General features: G+C 50.4%; 10 protein-coding genes across 10 annotated transcripts; 5 read left to right on the top strand and 5 right to left on the bottom strand.

Moving 5' to 3' along the window:
* Positions 1–606: 606 nt before the first annotated feature.
* NECHADRAFT_82758 (uncharacterized protein) lies at positions 607–1,791 on the bottom strand (the record flags this gene model as incomplete). The annotated part of the gene is made up of 2 exons (XM_003049118.1): positions 607–854; positions 1,170–1,791. 2 exons carry the CDS (start codon positions 1,789–1,791, stop codon positions 607–609), a joined length of 870 nt encoding a protein of 289 aa, XP_003049164.1.
* A 1,022-nt stretch (positions 1,792–2,813) lies between these two features.
* NECHADRAFT_82757 (uncharacterized protein) lies at positions 2,814–4,104 on the top strand (the record flags this gene model as incomplete). The annotated part of the gene is made up of 3 exons (XM_003049374.1): positions 2,814–2,821; positions 2,933–3,886; positions 4,029–4,104. 3 exons carry the CDS (start codon positions 2,814–2,816, stop codon positions 4,102–4,104), a joined length of 1,038 nt encoding a protein of 345 aa, XP_003049420.1.
* A 368-nt stretch (positions 4,105–4,472) lies between these two features.
* Positions 4,473–5,348, top strand: NECHADRAFT_82756 (uncharacterized protein; the record flags this gene model as incomplete). The annotated part of the gene is made up of 2 exons (XM_003049373.1): positions 4,473–5,084; positions 5,256–5,348. 2 exons carry the CDS (start codon positions 4,473–4,475, stop codon positions 5,346–5,348), a joined length of 705 nt encoding a protein of 234 aa, XP_003049419.1.
* A 290-nt stretch (positions 5,349–5,638) lies between these two features.
* NECHADRAFT_101108 (uncharacterized protein) lies at positions 5,639–6,860 on the bottom strand (the record flags this gene model as incomplete). Its single annotated transcript, XM_003049117.1, has 2 exons — positions 5,639–6,260; positions 6,297–6,860. 2 exons carry the CDS (start codon positions 6,858–6,860, stop codon positions 5,691–5,693), a joined length of 1,134 nt encoding a protein of 377 aa, XP_003049163.1. The 3' UTR covers positions 5,639–5,690.
* Positions 6,861–8,718: 1,858 nt separating this feature from the next.
* NECHADRAFT_106256 (uncharacterized protein) lies at positions 8,719–9,890 on the top strand (the record flags this gene model as incomplete). The annotated part of the gene is made up of 4 exons (XM_003049372.1): positions 8,719–8,834; positions 8,891–9,221; positions 9,276–9,315; positions 9,376–9,890. 4 exons carry the CDS (start codon positions 8,719–8,721, stop codon positions 9,888–9,890), a joined length of 1,002 nt encoding a protein of 333 aa, XP_003049418.1.
* A 207-nt stretch (positions 9,891–10,097) lies between these two features.
* Positions 10,098–11,021, bottom strand: NECHADRAFT_82753 (uncharacterized protein; the record flags this gene model as incomplete). The annotated part of the gene is made up of 1 exon (XM_003049116.1): positions 10,098–11,021. One exon carries the CDS (start codon positions 11,019–11,021, stop codon positions 10,098–10,100), a length of 924 nt encoding a protein of 307 aa, XP_003049162.1.
* A 1,139-nt stretch (positions 11,022–12,160) lies between these two features.
* NECHADRAFT_82752 (uncharacterized protein) lies at positions 12,161–12,607 on the top strand (the record flags this gene model as incomplete). The annotated part of the gene is made up of 1 exon (XM_003049371.1): positions 12,161–12,607. The coding sequence occupies one exon, from the start codon at positions 12,161–12,163 to the stop codon at positions 12,605–12,607; it is 447 nt and encodes a 148-aa protein (XP_003049417.1).
* Positions 12,608–14,102: 1,495 nt separating this feature from the next.
* On the bottom strand, positions 14,103–15,776 carry NECHADRAFT_82751 (uncharacterized protein; the record flags this gene model as incomplete). The annotated part of the gene is made up of 1 exon (XM_003049115.1): positions 14,103–15,776. One exon carries the CDS (start codon positions 15,774–15,776, stop codon positions 14,103–14,105), a length of 1,674 nt encoding a protein of 557 aa, XP_003049161.1.
* Positions 15,777–17,367: 1,591 nt separating this feature from the next.
* On the top strand, positions 17,368–18,495 carry NECHADRAFT_95016 (uncharacterized protein; the record flags this gene model as incomplete). Its single annotated transcript, XM_003049370.1, has 1 exon — positions 17,368–18,495. The coding sequence occupies one exon, from the start codon at positions 17,368–17,370 to the stop codon at positions 18,493–18,495; it is 1,128 nt and encodes a 375-aa protein (XP_003049416.1).
* Positions 18,496–19,857: 1,362 nt separating this feature from the next.
* On the bottom strand, positions 19,858–22,540 carry NECHADRAFT_104910 (uncharacterized protein; the record flags this gene model as incomplete). Its single annotated transcript, XM_003049114.1, has 1 exon — positions 19,858–22,540. The coding sequence occupies one exon, from the start codon at positions 22,538–22,540 to the stop codon at positions 20,015–20,017; it is 2,526 nt and encodes an 841-aa protein (XP_003049160.1). The 3' UTR covers positions 19,858–20,014.
* Between the last annotated feature and the right edge of the window lie 3,811 nt (positions 22,541–26,351).

Below are 26,351 nucleotides of genomic sequence, written 5' to 3'. Positions count from 1 at the left end.
AAGTTGACGGTTAATGTTCGGGTATGACCTAAAGAGCACGGAGCTCACTTCGACACTGGAGGTGACCCATGCTAGCAGATAGGCAAATGTTAGCTAATGTTGATGATCTTCTCTGTCCGCCAGCTCAACGGATGATTCACTTGACTCCGACCCGTCCCTTGCAGTTGAAACTCCGCCAAGTCCGCTTTATTAGGTCGATCTTGTCCCCGTTGTCGTTCTATCTTAAAGCATGCTGCTCTGCCTATTTACTGGTGGACTTGATCCCCTCTCAACATCTGCTGATGCGTCTCCTCAGTCTTGGGGCAACTGGAAGAACGGGAGTTTTTGGTTACAAGTACGCTCTAGAGCAAGGTACGTAACATGATCCGGTCATGTGTATTGGAGACTGGGCCAAAATACATGGGCATTTCAACATCTTCTAATCCTAGAGCAGGTCACCTCGTCACGGCTACTGTGAGAAATTCTCAGTTCCTTGTGCCGCATGAGAACCTCCGAGTGATTGAAGGCTCCGTCGTGTCCTCACGGGACGTAGAAAATGCTGTTCAGTCCGGTCCATCACCGATCGACGCTGTGGTTTCCTTTCTCAACCCCCATGTCACGTCTGGTCTATGACCCAGGTTCGTTGGCCCACCATGGCTCATGGCAGATGCTGTAGCCAACGTATCGCGTGCACTCCTCCAATCGAGTCTTCAGCATAGTACAGGAAAGGCTCGGATAGTAGTTATGAGTGCTGTTGGCGTTGCTGAGAGTCGACAAGCCGCACCTTGGCTTGCGACTTTCATGGTGGACCACCACACCAATACAAACAAGATCTACCGAGACCATGAAGCCGTCAGGGCCGAGATAGAGGGAAACTGTGGGATGATATTACCTGGACATTGGCCTATGCGGTTGGACTCGGGACTGCCGGATTCAAGCAAGTGAAGACTTTTCGTCCCACGGAGGCTGGAGCGAGTTGGTACATCACAAGAGAGAGTGTCGCCAGATGGATGGTGGACGTGAAAGTAGGGAAGATGGGAGAGAGATTCAGTAACCAGGCGGTTATCGTGTCGAAATGAGGTTGCTAAGAAGCTCCCTTCCTCAAGACGGTGTTCTATAATGGCCCTCAGCCTTATCGCCTCTCCATCTTCTCAGGCTGCTTGGCGCATGAACAACGTAGGGCGGCCGACCGCATGGTAGCCGAGGTGTTTTCCCCCATAGTCCTCTAACACACATCTCATCGTAGTACCAGCCTAGAGATACGATCCGGCAATAGAACCACCCAACATCGCCTTCCGTGTTTCCCTCAATCGGGGTCCAATCGTCTGGCACATATTTGCCCTCATGCCCGATCCTGTCTGGGTGCCAGGCTGGAAGCCAATCCTTGTACAAGACCCCGATGATTGGAAATGTCGTCTCGGCCGACTTGAGAGACCTTCTGTCGGCAACCAAGCAATAGTGAAAGCGCGCAACCTGATACTTCCAGCCATCTTCGGAAGGGGGCACGCCTCGATCAGATGCCCACTTTGAGAATTGCTCTCGGACAACTTGTGTTGTAACATTGCTGAGCAATTTCTTGTCCTCGACAACTGGCCAATGGGTCTGACCCATAGGAAACCGTTTGTCGTCGGATTCTTGGAACTTGAGCACCATGTTATGGATGAGTTCGCGCAATTTGAAGAACTCGCGATCTGAGTGGCCCCCGTACGCAGTTCTATAAGTGACAAGGCCCCATGGGCGGTATCCAAGCTCCTCTCTGACTTCAGGGATTCCTTCCTCTGGTGAAGGATAGCAGAGGTGGCTGCTTCTCATGTTGGGCCACTCAACAGAGGCTCTCCTCAATCGGTCGCGCACCACGTCAATAGGCCCTTCCCACCAAGCAGGATGATCGAGAGGAATCGGGAGCGGGTCAAGGGGTCCAGGTGGGAAAATGTCGCCAGTGTCATGTTTTCCAGTTGAAAACTGCCGTGATGTCTTCACAGGCCTGTCTTTTGGCTGTAAGGGCCAGGGCAGGCTCCTCGACGCGAGGGATGCAGATTGCGCGTGTCGCGTCCATTGTTGAGTTGGTCTATATAGATACTGGTAGGCCTGCATTGCGCCTGTATGGTAAATTACCGTGAGTTCGTAGGAGCTAGAGAAAGGCTTGTGGGAGTGGTAGAGATCATGCAGTTAGACGGTGATCGGTGGATGTTGGATTGAAGGATGCATTCATTTACCAACAGCTGAAGAGACGCGTTGCGTGCCTGAGGCAACATGTTGGGACCGCGTCCTTGTTAACAACAAGCCGCCGTGATCGAATACCAGGCCTCGCTTATTGTTTTCCTTTTCATTTTACCATAAAGATGGCAGGTATTAAGACCCGGAACCGGACTGAGTTAGACTAGCTATTGCTGGAGTGTGGGTGTTGTTGGCCCCCTCGGACGCCTCGAGATCACGAAGACCAAAGACGCCACTCAACACAGACCACAACCCAGGCCTCGCGCCAGATTCCCACGTGATGAAACTGTGTGAGCTTCTTTGTTCTCATTTCATAACTTGAACAATTTTGCGTGGTCTCATTTCCCCTCTTTTCTTTTCTTCTTCTCCTCTCCGATCTTGTCCTTCTCTTATCGGGCGAAACTCATCAACTCTGTAGTTTCCTTAAACCCGCAAGCATTAGAGCCAGTTTTGCATACCTGCAGCCTGTCTACTCACCCGAGGTGCCTAATTGGATCCTTACTTCCGTCTTTATCCATATTATCTCACTCTTTGACATTCTTCACAACTCTCGCTCCTGGTGTTGGGAATCTTGGGGATCCTCAGACTTGCTTCCATCTCGCCTTCAACTTGCAACCATGGCCAGGTATTCTCCCGAAAGACCAAGCTCCAGTCGTTCTAAGGTCAAGACATCTCGCGACTACTACCTAGATGCAATGCGCATACCATTGGCACCTATACCTAGACCTTCAACCAGGCCCCCTCGGCGTCGTCCTCTGCGAAACAAAGCTAAAGCTAAACACTTTGCCCCTCGCTATGTGAAGCTCTCCTCATTGAGCTCATGTTCTCAACGCACAGACAAAATCAACCAGTCAATTGGTTCCCATTCTCAGAGAGCCAATGCCACCATCGCTGCCGGACAAGGCCACCATGTTCCACACGACGCCTACGTAATTCCCCTCCCTCGACTCTCTCATCCACAAGATGCAACTACGCCTCAGCCGGAAGCCCCATCTAAGAGACCACATCCCATCAGCTCACACAGCGATGATCACCATGAGTCTAGGCCCCCACAGAAGCGTCATTGTGGTCGTGGCGATGACACTCTTGGGCTCTTCAAGTCGGCCTCACCCAAGGTCCTGTCCATCCCTTTACCCTCTGGCGGGTCTCCCCTTCGCATTCCCATCGGTCCTGAACTCCCAGGAGATGCTATAGACAGCGCTCAGGAACGTTTATGCCACTCATCCCTACCCATTATGTCCCGGTCTCTTGCTAAAAACCTCCTTGAGAAACACGAGCCTGACATGCCCGTTGGGTCTAGGGGCCACACCAAGTCTCTCTTTAAGAGTTCTGGTAATGAAATTGCACCGCGCGAGAGATTGGATGGGCAAAAATGGCAAGAATGCGAAACAATTCCACGCAGGATCATAAATATGAAACACGGTCTCTTTGATGGGGTTCTCAGACACCAACCCCTCTCGGAACCAAGCAAGACATCTTCCAACAAAGAAAATTTGGTTCAGAATCCCAAAACAGCCACAGCTCGGATCTTGAGCCTTTGGTTCTTCCTTTTCGCCTGTCTTCTCGGTGCCTTCATTGGCGGCATGGTCCTCCACAGTCATCTAGCCCCAGAGTTTCCCGCAGTTATGTGGGAGCTAAATGATCACGAACCTTTGCATTGCTCTGGCGACAAGATCAAGATCTGTTCCTGGTAAGAGGAGTAAGCGAGCAAGGACCTAAGCCCGGTATGCTCCGAGTTTCAAAGACTGCCTCTTTGTTGTGGGGGTGTTCTCATTGACTTTACGCGATGCCCGGCCGAGTTGCAGTCTTAGGACTTTATTCCTTCTTTTTAGGGCAGAGGGACCTAGGCAATGGATTAAGAAGCTGGGACTGGACATCAAGTCCAGGAGGCCTGGATCATTTGATTGACGAGTTTGGATCTGCTGTAGTCTCGTGTAACTATTTTGTTGGTCGTTCCATGATGTTTATTGTTCATCATTGCAATTCAGGGTTGTTCGCCCAAAATTGTGTGTTCAAACTATGCAACAAGTGCCGCTCAGGGTATTGTTCCGACTTTGTCCTAGAACCCCTTTGACTGTTGAAAAGTGAACCACGCTATTCTCACACTTTCCCTCTTGCTTCCAAGTATAAGATCATACTTCTGTCTCTGTGGTCAACTGCCTCTTTACCTTCATTAAACAGTTGTCATTCCATCCCAATCACTGTTCATCTCGCATCGACGTGTGAGACTTGACTGCTAGATTCAGGAACGCCAATCCCCGAACATATTGGACATCATGGTTAGCCAGCCAATCCCCGATGGCAGTGGCAAGCCTGTCACGCTTGATCAGCAACTTTATCTCGAGGAAAATGCTATCCAAGACAATGATGGTATGGCCGGCATGACAGCTGACCTCGCAGGTAACGCAGATACGGAGACGCAATGTCAGGCTCCTGAAGCTAACCCGCAGTCGCCCGAGATGGCGACCATTGTCTCTGCTATCACAACTGCATATTCCAACGGGCAGCTCACTAGAAAGGACGTACAGGACATGCTTACCGGCCAACTTGATGCACAATGGCAGACGATTCGCCAGTATGATCAAGATTGGCGTGAGAGATCTCAAGGCAGGAACGCAGCCCGGATGTCCACGTCTGAATGGGTCACAAGTTCCGAATGGACAACACCTTTCAAGAAGTCTGACAGCACCGAAATAGACTGCCTACGAGGTGTAGTCGGTGAGAGAAACTATCTCAGGTTCAGAAGAGACGAGCAAAATCTCGCTCTCTCCCAGTGGCTGGTTGATACAAACGGATGCGCATCGACCTGTCCGGTCAGGGCTGAAGAGACGGTCCTCAAGAGGTACAAATTGTTCCGAGACTTGCTAGGCAAGATGATGTATGGTCTGGTTTGCATTGGGCAATGAAAGGCGAAAAACATATTTTGAGACATTGTGAGGTAGAACATGACGAGAAGAAGAAGAATTTAAACATCATTTGCTACCTCGATGAGCATTACTAGATATTATTGTCAAGCCATTGCAGTGGTATTGGACTAATCTATACTTAACAAGAATTAGAACTCTAGGGGAGAGTCAGGCCAGATATTAGACCTTGGTCGCTCTGCTTACCTGGGTGCTTATGCGTTGCGTGTGTTGTGGTTGGGATCCTAGGTGCTAGGTACCTGGCCAGGTTCAAGTTGTTTTGGAAGCAGGTACCTAGGTATTAGATGACCAAGGCTCCTTCCTATTGTTGTGGTTTGGCTCCGCGTTAAGGAGTGAATGGCTCGCACTGTACCGCAAAGTCTTTGTTGTAGGGGAAGGTGCGTGACAAAATTCTGGACAGCTTCCTGCCGTGCCGGAGCACTAGCCGGAAACCAGCCTCACTCCGGCCGAGCAGATGCACTGTATGCTTCTCTAGGTAGTAACTCTTCCCCCCCAATTTACTGCTAGATCTCATTATGCATGTATTTGTAGTCAAGATTGGTGACATGAGCACGAGTAGCAAATGCTCGTCTAGCTACAGGCCTTCTTGAGATCCCTCTCTACCACGACAGCCTCCTCAACTTTGTCCTCAAGCTGGCAAAGAGATCGAGTCTTTCCCTTGAAGAGAAAGCTCGTCACCGCCCCAAGAATATCATCTGTAATGCTGGTGATCCTCTTGCCATCAATGGCTCCGATTGACCTCTCCAGACCAGGTGCAGTAAAGTCCAGCAGCGATAAGACTAGCGGCAGGTCTACAAACGACATGTGCCCGGTCCCATTGACGGTGAGGAACATCTTTGCAGCATCAACTTTGCCCATGATTCCTTTAAAGTATGATGCTGCTTCCTCTGTGCTATCGGCACCAACCACAAAGAGTGGTGTATCGAGGCCGGCTTCGCTGACAGACCCGTACAGTTTTCCATCCAGGTCAAGACCACCAAGAACACGGTCGTCATTCAAAGCCACTTGAGCCGAGGTTGCACCTCCGAGAGAGTGGCCGTAGACGAATATTTTGCTCGTGTCAAACCCATCAAGAATGCCCCCCAGGCTTGATGGCTCCAAAATCTCGTCAATGAGGAAAGATATATCTTCACTCCGAACCTGTCCATCGCAAAATTGTTAGTCAGAGGCGATCACAAAAGGAAGTGGACTGCCTGCCTTCACACCCTTCTCCGCCACTTCGTCGTTTATGTCGTTTGGACTTGCTCCATACACGACTGTGCCATCGGGAAACTCGACAACAGTACCGTCATAAGGATGATCGACTGTGATGACCACGTTCCCTTGGCTGGCCAGTGACTTTGCTTGGGCGCTAGAAAGCAGCCTGATACTGCTGAAACCAGGAGAGAATATGACAATAGGAAGAGGTGCCCGCTCCTTCGTGGATGCCTTGCAGAATTCCAGCTCTAGCCCCTCAAAGGTCGTGTTGGGAAGTCCCAGTGTTTTGGCTGCCCCCACACGAGTTTTTGGTGGCATGTAGTCGACCTTTTCGGTTTGGCATTTCTTCTGGTTCTTTTGAGTAGGTATAAATAGTGAGGTCAAAATTCGTCGTTTGTGTTGACTGTCTTCAGGAGCATACGGATCCCATCGAGACTCGTCGGTGAGTTCCACGACCTTGTGTGAGACAGACCAGGGGCCAGAGGGCCCTGAGACCACGATAGCTTGCGCTATGTTAAAGAAAAGAAACAAAAAGGCCAACATGGTCAAGCGAGAGTGTCAGCTGCTCCAAGACTGTCCTTGTAGCTCACTAGAGCACTCAGGGCAGAGGGACCTCATCTATATACATTCCTGCGATTCACTGACTCGGTACCTACGGCCTTGGCGATACTTTTTACCAAGTAGTCACCTGTCTTTTTTAGGAGTGGAAACACGTACCAGTGCTTGTGCTTACGTTGGATCTTTATACGGGGCTCGCGTAATCTCGCATAACATCGTATTCCCTACCCGGAGCGCGCGCGTTTCTTTTTCAGTCAAGCATTCGCATCCTTCGCCTTTAGGCACACAACAGAAACCCAAGTCGCTCATGAGGCTCAAACAGGGTTTTGGACCTGGATTTGAGCATCTCATAATTCTGTTACAGTTCAACTTGACCCTTCTTTCACCTTGACGGTCAGTCACCAAACATGATTTCCATAGGAAAGACAATAAATACTTGGATAATAACCTCGACCATGAACGAGGCTGGGCTGACGCCTTGTTGCAGGGTTACACTCAAAGCAGACAAGGGATCGTCGTTATACGAGAGCTTTCAGCCCAGATGAATCATTCGCCCCGCTTCAAGGTGGGTTTGGTCTAAGCTGGTGCTCACACCACTGTCGGAGATATGAATTAATGCCCGATGAAGCCTTAGAACCATAAGCTAGAGACCCGATTCTTACAAAAAGATTCCCTTAACAAAAAGAAACCACCTTTATACCAAAATCATAGGTGATTTCCGTCAGGAGAGCCATAAGTAAGAGAGCTAGAAGCTACCAGGCGGAGCCCAAGACGAAGCAGTCTGCATGTCTCAGTCGATTATAACGATGAAGGTCTGTTGGCATAGCTCTCATCAACAACAGATGTCTTAGTAGCTCTCATGCTGGGATGCTTCTGAGCGTGGACCAATGCTAAGTCCCAAATCCCCTTCACATATCGGTTAGTAGAGCCTGGGGTTACTGGCTGTGCAGACTTGATTGCCAACGGTGGAGATGATTGTAATTGGCTGAAGGATGAAGTGTCTTACTCTATAGGTATGTTCATGTCTCTTGTAGAAACTCAACTACAAATAGTTTCACGTCCCGACTGTCATGGCTGACGGTCATAGACTTGTTAACACCTCCAACTCTCGTTGAGAATGCTCATTGGGTACCTAAATGGTATGGTCATCCCCCATTGCATTTCTAAAGATACAAAGCACTCGGGGACCCTTTACATCTTGCACGAACTCCGGCCAGCATACTAGCTATGGCACATACCTAATTAAGCAGATTCACCACGGCCTCGACCCATGCCTCTCACCTAGTAGCCCCAAACCCTTTATAGGAGAGCCAGTAACTTCTGACATAACAACAGAGGCAAAGTGTCATAGTCATGGGACCTGTACAAGTGCTGTTGCAGAACTAAGAAGAGCTAGATAGTCGATAGGCCTCGTCTACTCTCAACTAGGTAGGTAGTAGAAATGACGCACTTTTATAGCACCTCTACCATATCCCTATCATTAAAAGTGATTTGACCTATTTGACAACTTAGACCGCTCAGTGCCTGATCATGTTATCCACCCCGGAACCACTCCCCGCAAAATGTTTCCCTTTGGTGGGAATTTCACGTTACATCCATCCCCGCGTTTTTCTCTCCCCAATGCCATGTTCCTTGAACCGCGCCAATCAGTTAGTGATAGACGGAGGTTTGCTATTGCCAAGCAACATTCCATGAACCGCACCAATCCTCGACCTCGTCGATCAGCGGGGTGAGCTAAATCGACCAAGCTTTGGGCCCAAGTAGTGGTATATAAAGAGTATGAGTGAGGAAATAGCATTGACGACTGTTTCTTAAGATTAGCTTCCATATTTCAGAACACACCATGCACGCCTTTTCAACAATCTCGGCTCTTGTTGGCCTGTGGTCATGCCTTGCCTCTGGTTTTACAAATCCCATCAAGACCGGCAGTGATCCCCATATTGCCTACCATGATGGAATGTAAGACTCTATATCATTGAATCCATGACGTTTCGACTGTTTGCTAAGCCCTTAAGGTACTATTTGACGTCTACAACTTGGACTGATGTTCGCATTACGACAGCCTCCACTATCGAGGGCCTAAAGACGGCAGAATCCCACATCATATGGTCCGATAGGTCAAACCCGGCTAGAGCATGCAACTTTTGGGCTCCGGAGATGCACAAGGTTGGCGATCGTTGGTACGTCTACTTTTCGGCAAGCTTGTGCAATTCCGACTGGGGCATCGTGTTGCCGTCCTTGAGGGTATACGCGCTAGAAGGAGGCAGCGAGAACCCTCTCTCTGCCGATTATAAAATCTCGGACCCTGTTTTACCTCCTAATTATAACGCTGGTATGCTTGATGCGGTATGTAACGAACTCCTTCATACCCATAGACACTCTCTAATCAAGGACCGCCAGACCCTTTTCGATATTGAAGGCACTACGTATTTTCTGGCAAGTTCTTAAACCCAAATACGTGTGGTGTTTTATACTCATGCATCATACCAGTTCTCGGCAGTTGATGGCCCCGAAAGCCCTGACGGAGCATCCCTCTGGATTGCTGAACTCCTTTCACCAACTACTTGTGGAAATGCGACTATGATAGCAGCGCCCGAGTTCGACTGGGAGCAAGAGGATTCTGCCGTTCTTGAGGGACCGTATGGCATTATATCTCCCGCCGGCACCATCTATGTGGCCTACTCGGCCGACTCTTGCAACACACCTGCCTATAAGCTCGGCGTCATGAAGTTCACCGCCGGAGCTGACCCGCTGGATCCTGAATCATGGACCAAGTCTCCTGAACCAATCTTTCAGACCATGAATGGTCTCTATGGACCAGCTCATAATGCATTCTTCAAGAGTCCCGACGGCACGGAGGACTGGCAGGTCTTCCACGCCAATCTGAATGCCAATGATGGCTGCGGCAGTACCCGCAAGACCTTTATCCAGCCTGTCAACTGGAAGGATGACCAGATTGACCTGGGGGAGCCCCTTCCTGTTGGTGTTGAGATTAAGGCACCTTCAGGAGAGTAAGGAGAGTATGGTGTCGCCGATGCAAGACTGACGATAACGACGAAATATGCTTAGGCACCCTAAACCGCATTAGACAAACGTGCCCTCTGCTGCATCTATCTCTTAGCCTCCACTTATACGTTCATAATGTTCAGTGACTGTGACTCTCTTTCGCCTTATCAGTCGCCACGTGAATTAGAGGACGTTGCTGAATCCGGGCTATGTATTCTAAATCACTTGAAGTAGGCCTTTCATGACGTTGACACTCCCAGGGAGCAGTCCTTCTGGCACGCCCTCATCTGTTTCCAACATATAGTATGGTCCGGAGCCCTCGTAGTCAGCCCTAGCCTGCCAGCCATGAGTCTTTGCTTCAGTAATCTCCCACTTTATATCAGCTCCCTCTGTCGCTGCGTTCTCGCAAAAGATAACAACGTCGTCAACAAATAGATCATACGATCCCACATTTACCCAAGTGCGAGTTGGTAGTACATCGCCCCAGCTCCAACTTCTTGGTTGAGGTGCGCTAAAGTTCGCCAGCTCACCGCCTTTGCTTCCCATGGCCAACGCCGCCGCACCATCCAGTCGGGGCTTATCGGTAACATCCAGGTCCTTGTTGCGTTCAAAGGAAGCGCCTGTGTTGGTGAGGTTGATCCAGGGACATAAAAGAATGGATGCAGCTGGTCGAGGTAGACCTTGGCGGGTGATGCCAAGGAGACAAGCGACAGCGAGATGGGCACCAGCCGATTCACCGCCCACGATGATATCTTCAGGACTGATGTTTTGTGTCTCGACAAGATACCGGTATGCTGCTACAGCTTCGTTTTGCTGCTGGGGGAACACAGCGTCGGGTGCAAGTGTGTAGTGAAGAGACAAAATGTCAAGACGAACATGCTTGTCGGCCATCAACTCAGTCAGTCGGAACAAGGTGGAAAACATCCAAAACGGAGTGCCGTGGATATAGGCGCCTCCATGTATCCACAGAAGCGTCTTGTTCTTCCGCCCTGTCTCGCCAGGTGCATCCCCTTGGCCCCGACGAAGCCAATACGCCGAAAAGTCGGGAGTCGAGACCGGGGTGCCGATTTCGTCAGTCACACCACGAAATCGTGGTGACCCAAAGTCGACATCAATCGCGGACGGGTCAAGCATCGGCATGATTGGAGAGTCGAGACGGGGGTGTTGAAGGGGGTTTGTTGTTGTCGAGAGCTCAGTTGTTGCTCTGTTTCTCAAACCTAATGTCATGCCAACTTGACTGCTCATTAACGAGGGGGTTCTTCGGCCTCGGTAAAGAAGCAGCCGAGCCATGATCCACATCTCACGGGTGCCTTGTCTGTCGCCGTTATTCAAGGCTTCTAATTAGTTATCACGAACATTTAGGCTAAATTCTCGTTTTAACAGACAAGATCGGCCCGCTTGCTGTCCAACTTGCAGTCATTCTCGTGAGATGCTCCTTGTCAATATCAGTGAGCCAGACACTTAATATCCTGAAGGGGGTTCACGGGCGAATTGGGAAGCAAATTTCCATCTGTGCTGTCGACAAGAGAGTGGATGATGCATGTGGCCGCCCTTAGTTGGAATGGCAAAGAAGACCTAACCCTTTGCAAAACTTGGGACTGGATTCGTATAGATGTATCTGAACAATGCTATACTTCTATTAAATTATTAACTCTTCATTTATTCAATACTTCCATTCTAACTCATAATTAACGTTAGGGAACGATATGCCAAGGTATACTTGCAGCGGCTTCCTAACGCACGTGTACCGAGACGTAGAAGGAAGGGAGGCACATGATCTCAGACCTCATCCCATCAAACACCATTTCTTCCATCTTATCGCTTTTCCTCACGCTCACATCACTGCATTGGAAGAATTTTTGGCTTGGCATTTTGCTACCGCAAAATACATCATCAAAGTCTCCATCATCACATTCATGGCTATTCCGAACTTGGCCCCGTCAGACCCTCCTGTCCTGTCACGTCCGAACGGCAGCCGCCAACCCCCATCAAACATCACCGGTGACCTCGAGTGTCGCAAATGTGGTCACTAGAAGCCACGCGGTCAGTTCGTTTCTTTCCCCCCGGACAAGAGGATTGTTACATCATGTCTGCGTTGTCGGAATCAAGACAGCCCTATGGTACGCCCTAACATGCTGGCCTATCCGATTGTCATGGCTAACCAGGTACAGCATCGTCGAGCCCGAGCGCGTTTGAAGATCCGCCTGCAAGTCACGGCCCCAAGATCAACTTCCCCTTAAGTTTCTCAACCATCCCCTCCACAGCTGCCCTGCAACACCATGGATACCCAGACAGCTTCCAACACATCCGGTGTTCAGCCAGCTTCCACGCCCCCGGATGCGTTGACTATGGCCGCGGTCCCAAATGTGCCTCCAATACACGGCTCAGCAGTCGCCCAAGAACCCGTTTCTTACTTCGAGTCTCTCGATTTGGACCTGCTAGCTGCGACCTCACCATTACCAGATATGGAGTTTAACCCCAGTGACTTTGACCTCCTCAGCAACTCGCTGAGTCCTGCCTCAAGTCCCGCCAATGGCCAGAATGCCATCCCGACTAATTCCGACACCCCCAGAGATCCCAATAGCTCGTGTATCAAGTGTTTTAGGCCAAGGCCTCCAGGGAGCATAACACAAGAAGACGCTCTGTGCAGGGCATGCTACGCCAAGTTGCGGAGGACCCAGTTGCGAGCAGCTGGGCAATCAAGTAGCCAAGTCTCAAAGGGCTAAATGGAGTGTTGCTGGTCAGTGAGTCCAGGTTGCCTTCTCGCTCAAGGGCATTCTCGAATCCTAGTGACCAGCACTTTTCGGCGCCAGTAGCCTGAGCTTTGGTTGATAGAACGAAATCGAGATTGTCCATATCATAGTCACTCGCAGAAAAACATGACATACTAAATTAAGCCTCTCTAAGTAGTTTCTCCCAATGGCCAGCCGGCGCTCCATATTTCCTCTTTCTGTTATCAATCATTCTCCGTTGCCCAGCGTCAGCCGACGGGCCCAGCACCGACCAACCGTCAGCTCGGATCTTGAATAGACAGTAACAAGTAAGATCCGAGGCTCCTGAGCCCATTATTGATTCGCTACTACGGATGGTCAGCTTCGAAAATGCCCCACCGCCGGTATTGGATTGCTTCAGCTTCAGGAGCCGCACGTTGTACGAGGCCTACGACGGTAAATGCTCGAGTGTAACTTGCTGCTACATCCCCTTGGTCTTAGATTCCATTACCATCCTATTTAAAGTCCAATCTATCGTTCCAATCCAGATTGTTTAGAATCACGAGCCACGACTATCGATGGCCAAGATGGATTGGCACGTCTCCCGTCATGTTATACGGGCCCTTCACGACATTTGGTTATTCGCATTCACGGCAATCATCATCACGACCTTTGCAATTGCTTGGCTTGCGCGAGAAGGATCAATTGTGTTACCTCCATGGACCAAAGACCTCAACTTTCTATCCAACGAAGACCAGACTAAATACTCGGTTGTGCTAGTCACCTGCATTTGTGTCGTCTTTGCACTACTACTTGTCACTGTCTTCAATTTGATAGAGTCAGGTAGTAGCCGTGGGTATGGATAAGCGTACCAAAATAATTCGTGAACCCGGGGCCTGCCAGGTTACATTTCAAGCCAGTTCAGATACTTATCGTGATGCAGTCTAACACCACTTCCGGAATCAGGCCCAGAAGATGCCTAATAACATGTCCAGTCCGAGAATACAGTAACGTGTAGTGGACGTCAAAAATACTGCACTCCAGGATCATCGACAAACTCGTGGGGTGCACACCTCAAGAAACCCTACAAAGAGTTGGCCGAACACCACCCTGATGAGCTGCCAGCCTCAATGTGGGAGAAACTCTCACATCATTTGTAGGTGACTAGAAACATGCTCTTTCTCCATGTATTTGCCAAGCTCGTCCGATCCCATCGATTGCCTACCTCTGTCAAACGGTCTTTGGTTGATGATAGCGACAGCTATACCTCCTCGGTTAGGTCGCTTTAATCTATCCGGTGCCGGAAGTAGAAGAAATAGGGTAAATAGGTAATCTATCAATGCTAAAATTGAGACTGAGGGGCCATCTCGTCTTCTGAATGTCTCTTGGGCACGTTGATGAGCATGAATGTTATGCCAGGGCGCTGTCAAATGGGGTGATAAAAAAGAAAAGCGTGCTCCTTGTTTCCTATGCAGACTGCGACTTCCTGTGATAATGCTTCATAAAGTTTCTATATCTCTTTCCTATCAAGCTTGCCAATCAATGCACCACCATCGAGAATGCTACCAAACATGGCTGCCTCAAACAGGTAGTTTACCTGCCAACCGTGATGGTTTGCATGAGCAATCACCCAGACCATCTCCAACACGGACCCTTGGGAGAACAGCTTGGCCATGCAAAGCCTTGAGCCCTCGGCAAACTTCTTCTCTTGCTCTTCGTCAACCTTGCCTCCCCTAACATAATCGAGTGGGCCTGTGACAAGGAACCACCAGAGGTCTCGAAGTAGAGGCTCTTGTTGGTTGGTGTCAAAGAATTGGTTCACATGATTACATGTCTCTTCGCCGTTGCATGCAAACTTAGGGTCTAGAGGTCTGCTGAAGCCTGTTGTGTGGTATTCCTTGTCAAAGACCTCGTCGAAATCCGCCTCAAACTGGGGTCGAGCAGGTGCCTTGCGGGCTTTGGGCCAACCAAGAATCGCTCGCCGGAAAAAGAAATGCCGATCGTTTTGGATGTGCCATGTGTACAGCGCAGCGCACATCCTAGCCACAGGTTCATGCCACCTCTGAGTCAACATCCTAGCTCCAGTAGCAGCGTAGGCATCATAGACTCTTCGCAGAACGTCTTCACTCACGATGCCTGTGTCTGTCACGTCTGCGACATTCAGGAAGGAGTTCATGACCTCCGAGTTGACAAGGTCGCATCCCACGTCGACGACATCGGTACCTGGCGAGCTAAAGACCAGGTCCGCCATAACGGCACCGGCATCGAAACCCCGCGCTATGGCCTCGGCGGCCATTCCGAGGAGGCTACTCTCGGAAAGGGAGATGATCTGTGCCGAGCGACGGTCGAGACGGGCTGACTGGGTTGTCAAATGCGCCTTGTGCTTCGTCTCGAGTGCAATTTTTCCTTGGATGTATCTCATGCCCACGCGGACGGCGTCTCGTCTCTCACGGCCGCCCATAGTGCCCAAGGCATGTGGGTCTGTAAGACCCTTCTGATACATCTGTTCAAGAGAGGGAAAGACGTAGTTGTAGCCGTGTTCGTAGTAAAAAGCCATGTCAGTCACGTAGTTGGAGAACATGGTTGACGGATCAGCAGCACCCATGAGCAGGCTAGCGATGCCACAGCCAAACAGGGCATTGTTCGTCTTCATGGCTTCAGGCCAGTTCTCTGCCCCAAACAGCTTCAAGGTTTCTTCCGACGCCTTGCTAAGGCCAGTCCCCTTTGGTGGCAGGATGTTTCCGGCCCCATGTTGATCTTCTTTCCAGCGCTGAAGATCGGGAGACAACTGAAGGTGGACCGCCGAGGGCCCTGGTCCTGAAGTGGACAATGATCCTTCTTTGTCCAGGGTTGAGTCTTCTGAAGTTTGTTCGACGTCGGCAAAGACTCGGGCAACCAAGTCGACAGCCTGACGCGACAGGGCTTCCAGGTCAGCCACCTTGCCGTCACCGACAAGACATCTCGTTTCCGAGTAACCGGCGTGAACGGGGTGTCCTGGCTTACGGCCTAGCAGCCTCCCGAGACGGCTTCGGATGCCCTTGCCCCAGAAATACAGGGGAATGCCTGCCGGTTCTTCTGGAAAAGACTGTTTCTTGGGGGATTTGACTTTGATGTTTAGCCCTTTGAGGGAAAACTGGCCCCAGTAACCTTGCCGAGGCCGGGATGGACAGCAGGGGACGGTCATTTCGATCGACGGCGTGAAAGTTTATAGGTAGTGAATTGCTACGACGGGAGTCCGAGCGTTGGATCCTCCTTGCTTTTTATATCATCAGGATCATAACATTATGCTCTTTCAAATGCGCTGTTAAACAGAGCATTTGTTGGCAGCTCCGCAGTTGCCGACGCAGGTCAGTACGCGGTCACTCTGCAAGATCATGGTCTCCATGCACCAACAACGCCGAACTTGATACCACTTTTGATGCTGTGTCGACAGACCAGTTCTTTGGTATTGCCTATCACTTCTGTCTTGGGCCTGAGTTTGCTTGCCGAGCCTCGTCGCACTCCACGCTGGTCCGGGGGCGTGGCCAATCACACTCTACCTGTCAACGCTTCCTCGGCCGGGTAACCTGAATCGCGTCCTCCTGATGGTTCTATCTCGGCCAAGAACATGCCGTCTTGTCCCAGTGACAGACCCACGACGTCCGAGGCTAGTCTGGGATGTGGCTCCTAGGCCAGGCCCCCTTGATAGTGTTGCGACGTCGTCAGTTTGCGCGATATCATGAACCAGCCTTGCCACTGGAAGGGTAAACGAGAAATCCTTGAGCTGTAAGCGAAAACTAGTACCCGGGGGATTGGCTCAGTGCGGTACAGTAGAAAGAAAGTGGCTGCTGTCGTCCAGATCTAGACCTAGATCCAGGCCACTAATAGACTCGCAGCCTCTCGGAGCTGGACAAAGACGGATCAACTCTATCGGCGAAACAAGAGTCAGGATAAGGTCATATCAGGGTTCAGCACACCGCGACTTAGGATCAAAACCAGGTCACGGAATACAGACTTGGAATGGAAACGATCACCATAGACTAACCTGGCGATAAGCGAGAAATGGCCTAACTCACTTTCGGTAGAGCAGAAACGAACACGTCACGAGGTCCACAGCCCAAGCGAGACGAGCCAGGAATGCACTCAGGCAGGCACTTAAAGTGGCCTGGTATCGCCACTTGGCCTACTTGAGCCTGCTGGTCCGGATGCGTTTATACCTCGTCTGAGCGGTGAGAGGCCATCGAGATTGGGCTTGTCTGCACCCTTACACAGGCCATATCTTATATAATGATCCCAAACGCTTAGCCAAGCACTCCCTGGTCAAATCAAATCACTGTTAAATGACAAAGTGCTGACACTTGAGCTCGGGCAAATGTTGGGCGAGCTTGGCGCCTCTCCCGAGACACGCAGGTGCCATCCCCAACTACCGACAGGCATGTTCGCCGATATGGGTCCTCAGCGCCGGGTCTCGCACTCAGTCAGGCAGTCATAAGCGAAGCTAAAGAACTCAGCACCGTACGGGGCGTTCCCAATCATGCAATCTCTGTCGCAGATCCTCCCTTGTCAAGTCTGACCCTGGCATAGCTTGGGAGTCGGGACATGGGGCATGATCCTCTCTGCATGCCCCGTCGCATCCCAGATCAGAAGAAGGAGCGGAATACAAGTGCCGCTCCAATCTTCACAGCAGCAGACAAAAACATCCAACTGCCGCCCTTCGCCATCCAACACTTTGAACTTTTGAAGTTCATGCACAAGCAAAGCTAGACCTGCATTAACACTATGCAGCATAAGCCAAGATGCCGTCACTTGAAGGTCTATCTTTAGTTCCCTATCGCTCGCTCGATCCATCCGGAACCGAGGTCCGGCTACTTGAGCTGCATCCGGCTTCAACTGGCAACATCAATGAGCGCCTTGTATGTCGGCTGGTACATGAACGACTTAGCGACTCCTCCGACTTTATTGGCCTTTCCTCGCTCTTCGGTGACATCAATGTCACCGAGGCCATCCACGTGAATGGGACTAGGGTCGTCTTGCCCGCCAACGTCGCCCAGGCACTACGTTACGTCCGAGCCGTTTTTCTATCCCCTTCACCACCGACTCCATGTTCCTCTTCATCAGATCTTCGGGAAGAGAAAAGATACGAAGCACCTCTTTCACCCCCACCTCCGCCCAAGAAGCCTCCAGGTTGGCTTCGGTCTCTATTCAGGGGCGTGCGCAACGCGTTTGCCGACCCATCAAAGGGTGCGAGGCCACCTCTACGCATATGGCTTGATACCTTGTGCATCAATAGAAGAGATGCACGTGAGGAGTCAGAGCGACGATCCCATATGGCGCGAGCTTACCGACATGCCAAGATGGTAGTTGGATGGCTTGGACCCAAAGACTCTACTTCCGATCTCGCCATCGAGATCATCCGAGCATGGGATAAGTGCATGCCCCTCACCTTTGGCGAGCCGGGTGACCGTGAGCTTCACCCAGATAACTACGCCCCTACACTACAATGGATGGGTCCTGTTGCGCACCTGAGTGATATCCCAGAGGGTATCACCGACCCGCGCGAGGTGCCAAGCTACAAGGCCATTTCAGAGTTTCTCAACCGGCCATACTTCCGGAACACATGGATGCTTGATGATATGACCATGGCGCGATTCCCGGCTTTCCTATTAGGCGACGACATTGTGTCCTGGATGCAGATATTACGACTCAATCGCGTCAACGAGGATATTAAGGATCATGGAGCCGACATGTTCCCTGACCATTTGCGGCATTTGCTAGAGTATATGCCGCTTGGAAGTGTATACACCTTCTTAAAGGAGTTTGATATGCGGCAAAGGGAGGAAGGGATTGTTCCAATGATGATCACCGCCACGAGTTCGGTGAGGAGTTCAGAATCAATATCCGCTTTGCGAGGAGCGCAAAGGTAGGAGCTTGGAGAATATCTAGCGTCATTACTGTTTAGCAGGCAATAGGTGCTTTGGAGAAGTTAGTTGTAGCATACATCAAGTCAATACCCACACTGTTTTCATTTTGTACAAACCTCAGGTCCTTTTTTGCCTCCTGTGGTGCAAGCAAAGTACCAACAACATGTCAGGGATATCTCAAGTGTTGACTAGAAGTAGGGTGGGAGTATACCAGCTCGAGCCGTCGACGCTAAGTTCACATATGCCCTCCTCTCTCTGTCTCTCTCTCTTTCTTACTCACACATAGACATACACACCACTCAACTTTTCGACACCTATGGAAAATCAAAGCATGCTCTAGTACTAATTAGCATTGCTCAGGTTACCCTGAGCTATTTACATTCCCTAAAGCTACTGTGTGGGTCTACTAGATTCGACTGTAGTTACTGGACAACCGTCGTAACGTCCAATGTAGTAGATAGTATGCAGGCTTTTCGGGACCCTATTTATTCATATTAAGGTATAGTTTTTATATTCAAGGGTGCTTCACTTGTCTTATTTCCTTTCTCTAATTCTTTGAACTTATCGACGCTGTATTGTTGTTGCTAAGGCAAAGACCCCCAGCGCTCTGGCATCGACCCCTCTCGTTTTCTCGCTTTTTGAAAGACAAGCCACAATCTTTAAAGTCTCTAGAGGGGATCAAAGTCTATGAAGAGATTTCTCATACTTGGACTCGCCATTGACGAGTGTTTGTCTTGCTTGACTCAACATTGGAGGCTTCAGTAATAAACGCCCTCATCACAGTTACCTTCTACATTTTCTATTCGAAGTGAAATTCGAAAGGCGTAAAATGACAACTTGCTCTGACTCAAGCAGTTGCCATGCAGTTCTCCGGACAAAGAAGTGGTTTCGACTTACCTAGCGAAGCAAAGCGAGTGCTCAATCAACAAGCCTGCATCGAATATTAGAGAACACGGAGGAGTAAAGGGTAGTTTCAGCAAGCCCATGTACATATATGCTTCGGATTAAGAACGCACGCGGGTGTCAAATAAAGTTGTCTTTCACTTATGAAAATAGGGTGGTTGACCATATCTTAACGGTAGGCTCAGGGGTAGGACGAGTGTCTAAACCTGACACTATTTCCTAGAGCAACGACAGCGACCGTAGCTTAACCGTAGAGACTAAACAATAGTCATAGCATAGCTACCGCAATCTTGAAGACTAAGATACAAGGGGTGAAACACTGGTCCCCGGGAAAACGCCTGTCACTGAACGTTACGTCGCTGGTAAACCCGGGCCTTGGACAGAGAAACCACTGGAACACCATCATGTCACAAATTCCCTCACTCGGAAGCAGTCCAAGACATCATTGGTGGTATGGTTGGTGACTTTAATCTCATAATATGCATTCGAGCTCTCCCCGGAGCAGTCGCTCTAAGTTATGTACAAAACTGCCCTCTACCATATGCTAAAGATACAAAAAACACAACAGGCATTAGAGCATTACATATGTGGTCAACAAAATCTGGGTTACCCGCTTTTCTTAGCCCTTGTGATCAAAACGCCAGCGTTTGCTATTCTCCTTTACGAACCACCGGGTTATAAAGGCGCCCTCCTCGACCCATTCCGCCCACTCACGACCATGCATCTCTTCAACGCCCTGCAAAAATGACACAAAATCAAAGTTTTGTACTGAGTTGAGCTCGTGAGGATCGGATGTGAGGTTGCTTAACCGCCACTCGACGTTCTCGATGACAGGCACCACGAGATGTCGTTCGGGATAGCGGGCGTCACGAACGGTGAGCATGGCTCGGCCTGGGTTGGTGACAGTGAATTGCCATTGCCCTTGGCCAGTACGATCATTGACCACATTCAGTTCTCGCAAAAGAGACTGCCCTTCGTAATTGCGGATGAGATCCGCGGCAGCCTTTTGGCTCGCTTCACTCAAGGATCCAGTTTCGAGAAGGATATCGAGGATCGTAGGTAGAATTTGAGAGGATTGGACAGCGCCGTGTGAGTCGAAAGCTGGTAGTTGAGGGTGTGAGAGAACCAAAGGAACGTGATCAACACCGATATTAGGGTTGTAGTATGGGGAGGCAAAGTTGTTTTCTGGTAGGGAGACACCGTGATCTCCGAGGAACATGACTAATGTTTCGTTGGCAACTCCTTGTTCGTCAAGTAGGTTGAGGATCTTGCGGATCCATCTGTCGTCGTAGCCCTCTGTGTTGATGTAACGGGACATCATGTCAAGGCCCTTGGCCATTTGCGTGTACTTTTCAGTTGCTGGCAAGTGGAATCGGTGGTGGCTGGTGCTTGTGAGGTGGGTAAGAAAGACTCGATCGTTTGTCTTGCCAGCGTCGACAAAAATATCGCGGATGTAGTCCTCCAAGGGGTCCTCCTCGAAAGCGAATTCGTTGATGTTGGGAAGCGTGACAGGCCCATGCTTTGCAGCCGAGCTTCGAAGGTATTCTCGACCGATGGTGTGTTCTTTGGGGAAGCCCATGGCGGCCATCAGGCTGTTTTGGTTGTCATAGTCGAGGGTTGCGGCCTGGAAATAATAAGACTTCCAGCTCGATTCCTTATCATTCAACTCCGTCTTTGAGTCTCCTGCCTTGTTCAGGGCCTCGAAAACATGAGGAAGACAGGGTTGATAAATGTGATGACTGTACTCAAGGTTGAAGTCACCAACCAAAGGCGCCACGCCGCAAACTGTGCCAACCATGCTCTTGAGTGTGTATGTTCCAGCAGTGTGAGCGTTGGTGAAGCGGATTCCACCACGTTTCTTCTTCTCTTCGTGTTCAAATCCGTCGTCATAGTCACCCGTGATGAAGTTGGCAGTCGGCGTGAGACTGGCCATCTTGTCTTGGACCTCCAGAGGCAGTTTGCCATCAGGCCATGTGTCGGCGAAACGGTTCCAAATCAGTCCATCCTTCTTGATGGGGAACACATCGCTTCTCGTACTCTCCAACAGGATGATCACAACGTGTCGAATCGAAATATCCTTCAGCTTTCCCCGTAGCTCTTTCAGCAAGGGCTCATCAAGATTCGATATCTTGAGCGGGTCGGCAGCTGCGCTATAGTGTGTCTCGTCGGTATACCAATCTTCAAAGCCAGCAAGTGGCGAGTCCTTTGGCATCCAGGGGCAAGGTGACGACTTGACAAGGGCCGTTCGTGTGTCCCAACTGCGCTGGATGCCGTTTCCATAGTAAGAGGGTAGATCGTCTAGGAATGGTGATGTCGATGCAAAGTCCACAAAGGGCAAAAGGCCGCTGGTCCATGACAGGAAAATCAGGGAAGAGTCCTTGGGTCTCAAGAAGGAGAGAATGAAAAGAGCCGTGAGGAGAATAGAAACAACGATGTACGGCAAGGCGCGCCAGAAGCACTTGGTCCTCAGCGGGGGTCGTGAAAGTGATGATGACTTGGGCTTCTCGCTGTATTTGACGGTTACTCCGGCGCTCTTTTCCTCGTCGTCCTTGGTATAGCGGTGACTGTTGTGTTGAGGGAGTTGATGGTAGCCACCTTGAACGCGACTCAGTTTCCGTCCAACACAGGAGAATGGCCAGTTGACAATGTCTGCTCCCCATCCAAAGAGTCCATAGCAGGCACCTTGAAGTACCGCGCTCGCAAAAATGGCAAGGGACACAACCACGATAAAGGTCATGAGCCCTGAGAGAAGAACAGTCCTCGCTGCCGGGTCAGCAACGAAACCGATGTTGCGCCAGTGAATCTCGGATCCTGCGACAAGGTAAAAGGAGACGGACACGATGCCGAGTGAAACATTGTAGCATATTAAAAAGGTGGTAAGAGCTGAAATGAGTATTCGTAGTCTGCCTGGTGAGCTGGGTGTCCAGTGGCTAAGAAGAAGCCTGATGAGAAGTAGAAGTAATATGTCTTGAGTGAAGAAGGAAAAGAAGAAGAGCACCATGCGCTTTGGGGCCACTGAAAAGCGATGGTTGTGGAGATGTGCGCCCTTGGCACCGCAGACAGCCAAGACGGCGAGGGCGAAGACAAACCTCCGGTTGGCGAGGCGTGAGACAAGAAGCCCGATCCATCCTGGTTTTCGATTCATCTTGGCTGGACGGAACCCTTCGAGACAAGTCGATTGGTCGCGTGAGGGGATTTCCAGGACGGGAAACGGGGGAAAGAAGAGAAGACTGGGCGCTCGACGATGATAAATATCTCTCAACCCCAGAGCCTGGTTTCGCGCCAGGTGTTGGCGGTGCCGCGTTAGGCCCTTCTAGAGAAGCGATTAGGGGTCATTCTAGGCTCTGATCGCCTGTCTGGGGTCTGTTGGTCGACTGCAGGCGTTAAGGGGCCCAGGTCCAGTCCAGTTCATTTGGGAGCTTCTCCGCTCAACACTCCGCTAGCCAATATGCCGTGCGCCAGCATGAAACGAGAGGACCCGATCCAGCGCCACTTAAGGGTCCTAACCAGTCGCGGCTGGTCGTGCCGAAAGAGCCCTACAAGCATCAACAACGGTGGCAGATTGGAATCATCAGCGGGCCTCTCACCCAGTTTCCCCTATTGGATCTCGCGTAACAGCTCATCAGCCTGTGTTGCCCAAGCAGCTCCAGGTGGTACGGCTGCGCCACTGAGGAAGCACAAAAAGACCCATTTTCGTTTACCGTATCGACTCATGAGATGGAAAAGGGGCCCGTGGGTCTCGACGTCCTTGCAAATCCCAATCGCTAACCGGTTAAGGACCCAAGACACGAGACACTACACGTTGCTTGATTGGACCGGCGGTTGCATCTTGAGCGGAATCTAGCCGTGAATGGTCAAGGCTCATCTTCCTAGCAGGGGCAGCGTGGGGTCTAGACTCTGCCAAGCCTCTGAACAAGGTCTCTCCCCGGCTCAGTGACATTCAAGGCCCTGATCTGCAAGGGGCGGCACGAGCTCGAATGAGGGGATATTTCGGCCAAGATGAGCGTCCAGTCTGAGCTTCTTTCTGTGAGACGGTAGGTAGTTCAGCTCTGCTGCACGTCGCTCTCTGTGAGGTGCTTGTGGAGCGATGGCTGCTTACCCACCGTTGAAGAAATCTGTGTCTGAAACATTGAGACAGCCCTATCCTGGGATGGCAACGTGCCGGAAAAACAGCCGAACAAACGAAAAAGTTAATGGCCGAGGCCCTGAGTCAAGAACAAGGGCCCATCCTTCGGGCAAGGCCTAGCGGGCTTCTTCTGTTGGTTCTACCCCCAACTTTCTCCCAACAGACAGGAGCACGTGCCCGTGGCGTTCCCTCTTAGGGCCCAAGATGCACGCGTGAGGCCGCCGAGGAAATGTTGTATGCACAAGCCGGGCGGATGATGCAATCCTCGCAAGAGGCCATTGGGCAACCACCTCGAGCGCCTGCACGCGAGCGGCCGATATTGGTTTGACACCTTCCTTGATTAGACACTCGGTGTCTAGACCATGCATCGACTTGGGGGAGGGCACTGCTGGTGATAGATGTCTAAAGTGACATTTGAAGCGACGCGACTGGCCATTCCGTATCGAGACTTACCACGACCGATCTAGACCAGATATACGAGCCACCCATCATTACAAAAATGCACAGCCCGCATCGCATAGCCTTAATTCTGTGCAGGCATCGGTCCACCCTAGTTAGCCGTGATGCCGTTCTACCGAGGCAGATTGTCCAACGCGAAACCCAACCAAGGTTTCTCACATCTGTTTGTGCAACACGGCAACTGGGCGCAGTGGGGAGCGCATTATAGTTCCCAGGCAAGCACAGACATGGTAATATCAGGCTTCGTGAGAGGCACAGAGCGCTTCCCAGAATGGATAGCTGAGCGAAGTGTGTGCCCCATCCTTCAACAGCAAAATCAGACACATCTCACCAATTTCATGTCCTACGTACTACCATGGCATAGCAGCTGTGCATCGGGATCAAAGCGGCTTTCGCCTCAGCCCACAGGCCTTTCAGCTTAGGCTACAGGCCATATGAGATGATAGAGTCTGTCCAATGGCCTCATCACCTTCGTAATGGTTGAGGCGCAGGGAAACTTGCCTTCTGAAACCCCCTCGGCCGAAGTACGACGTGTCAAGCGAGCGTCCCTGCGTTGGTTGGTTTCTTCTGCCCGGCGGCTCCTCGGCAACCAAGGCTCAGGAACTCGGGAAGGCTTACGCATTCTTTTTCATTCTGCTTTCAAAATACGAGTTTCCTATGAAAATGTCCATTTATAGCTTCTCAGGACGTTGCTTGCCTAAAGTCAATTCAAAGGACGCGTCATGTCCGATGAGTGGAAATTCATGTGCTTCTTGGATGTACTGGCTGTGCTAGGCTGTAAGCATGCCAGGTTCACAAAGGAATTGTAAAATGAATACAACATGTCAGTTCTCTTGTGCTTGCATGTTGAACAGTGCCTCAATTACAGGGCCGAGCAGGCACAAGGCACTTCTCATCACAAGCTTTCTGTGAAGCAGGTTAATCGACTCAAGCAAGTTTAGGATCAACTTTTATTTGTCGAGCGCAGTTTGATGGGTTGTTTCTTCTACTATTTACTTCATTGCTAGTAGCTATCATGCGTGCCAAGGCTTCTCGGTCGGCCAATTTTCTCGTTTGTGGATGTGTTGGTTGGCTTCACTCACTCAGGACTCATCATCAAGGGCCAACGCTTCACTCACAGTTTCCCATATTCCCTACAGTGCAATCTCAAGATCTCTGTTCCCTTTGGCATATTTCCAAATGTGTTTTCCCCACCAAACAACGGCCCTAATTCATCCCTTCCTTCATCAAGCACACATAGGGTTGTCAGAGTATTGGAAATGTTGGGTTCGTCAGGGGCAACCTCATGGACGTCACAATACAATGAGTCTCAAGTACCACAACTCGATGTTTTAGTAACATATGAAACCTAGTCCTTGCCTTGATTTTGTCGTGGTGAACATAACAAACACTGATGTTGATATTGTTATGTTGGGGGCAACATCCATCGGCGGGGAAACCATCTCGTGTCAATGTTGCACCGAACCGTCAGTCCAATCAGTGGCTGGGGCTGAGAGATTATGTAATCACACTCTCTGATCCCATCTCTCAGAAAAAAGGAAATGCGGAGAGTTGACACCGAAAGAAATCATGCAGAACATGCAGTCGAAGAACAAAGAGGAAATTCGAATGGCACGAAAATATGCCAGAAATTCGATATTAAATTGCCTTTCCGTAACAGTCCCTTATCCAGGCTCTACAGGCTAGCTCTAGGTCGTTGTAGTCTCAAGTTTCTTCAACCTTCAGCTGGTTCCAGGGTAGTTGGCGCCATTCTGTGAGGGGCTTAGACGATCCAAGGTGAGAATGCTGTGTGGTGTATAGAGTACTTGAGGGCGCTTGGAGATCGGCCCATAAATACCGTGCTTGGTGTTCCTAACCGAGTTGTGCTACTGTAGAAATATTGGTCTTCCAAGTGCACCAGGAAACAACCACAGGGAGCCGGACCGGTCTCCAGGCCTGGCCAAGTATTGGCTGTGTTGTCCCATGTGGCACAGTGCAGCACTGTGGACTGCAGCACTTTTCCGACCCAAATGCCAAGAATTTCTGAGTTGCTGTTGAACATGGGGACTGGGTAATGAGACGTCATCCTTTTTGGCATTGATTCGTTTGATCGAATAAACTCAGAGGAAGCTGATATCGATGATGAGGAATCTGACAACGTCAGTCGCCATTCCAAGCAAAGGGAGGATAATAGTCATAGCTACGTCATGTTAGCTAGTCAGCACAAACCTTGAGCTTCGGCCTCTCGGAATTATATAGAGATCACTTGCCGACGACGAGGATCCGGGAAACCTCTAAATCTCACCACACTTGGAACAAGGACTATTCTTTACAAATTCATCCATCTACCACCAAAGAAACGAACCATGGCGTGCGACTGCGGATCTACTTG

The sequence above is a fragment of the Fusarium vanettenii genome (genome assembly GCF_000151355.1).
Source record: "Fusarium vanettenii 77-13-4 chromosome 7 genomic scaffold NECHAsca_9_chr7_10_0, whole genome shotgun sequence".
Classification (NCBI taxonomy): domain Eukaryota; kingdom Fungi; phylum Ascomycota; class Sordariomycetes; order Hypocreales; family Nectriaceae; genus Fusarium; species Fusarium vanettenii.
The sequence above is the reverse complement of the archived record's forward strand: the minus strand, read 5'-3'. Positions and strand labels throughout refer to the sequence as shown.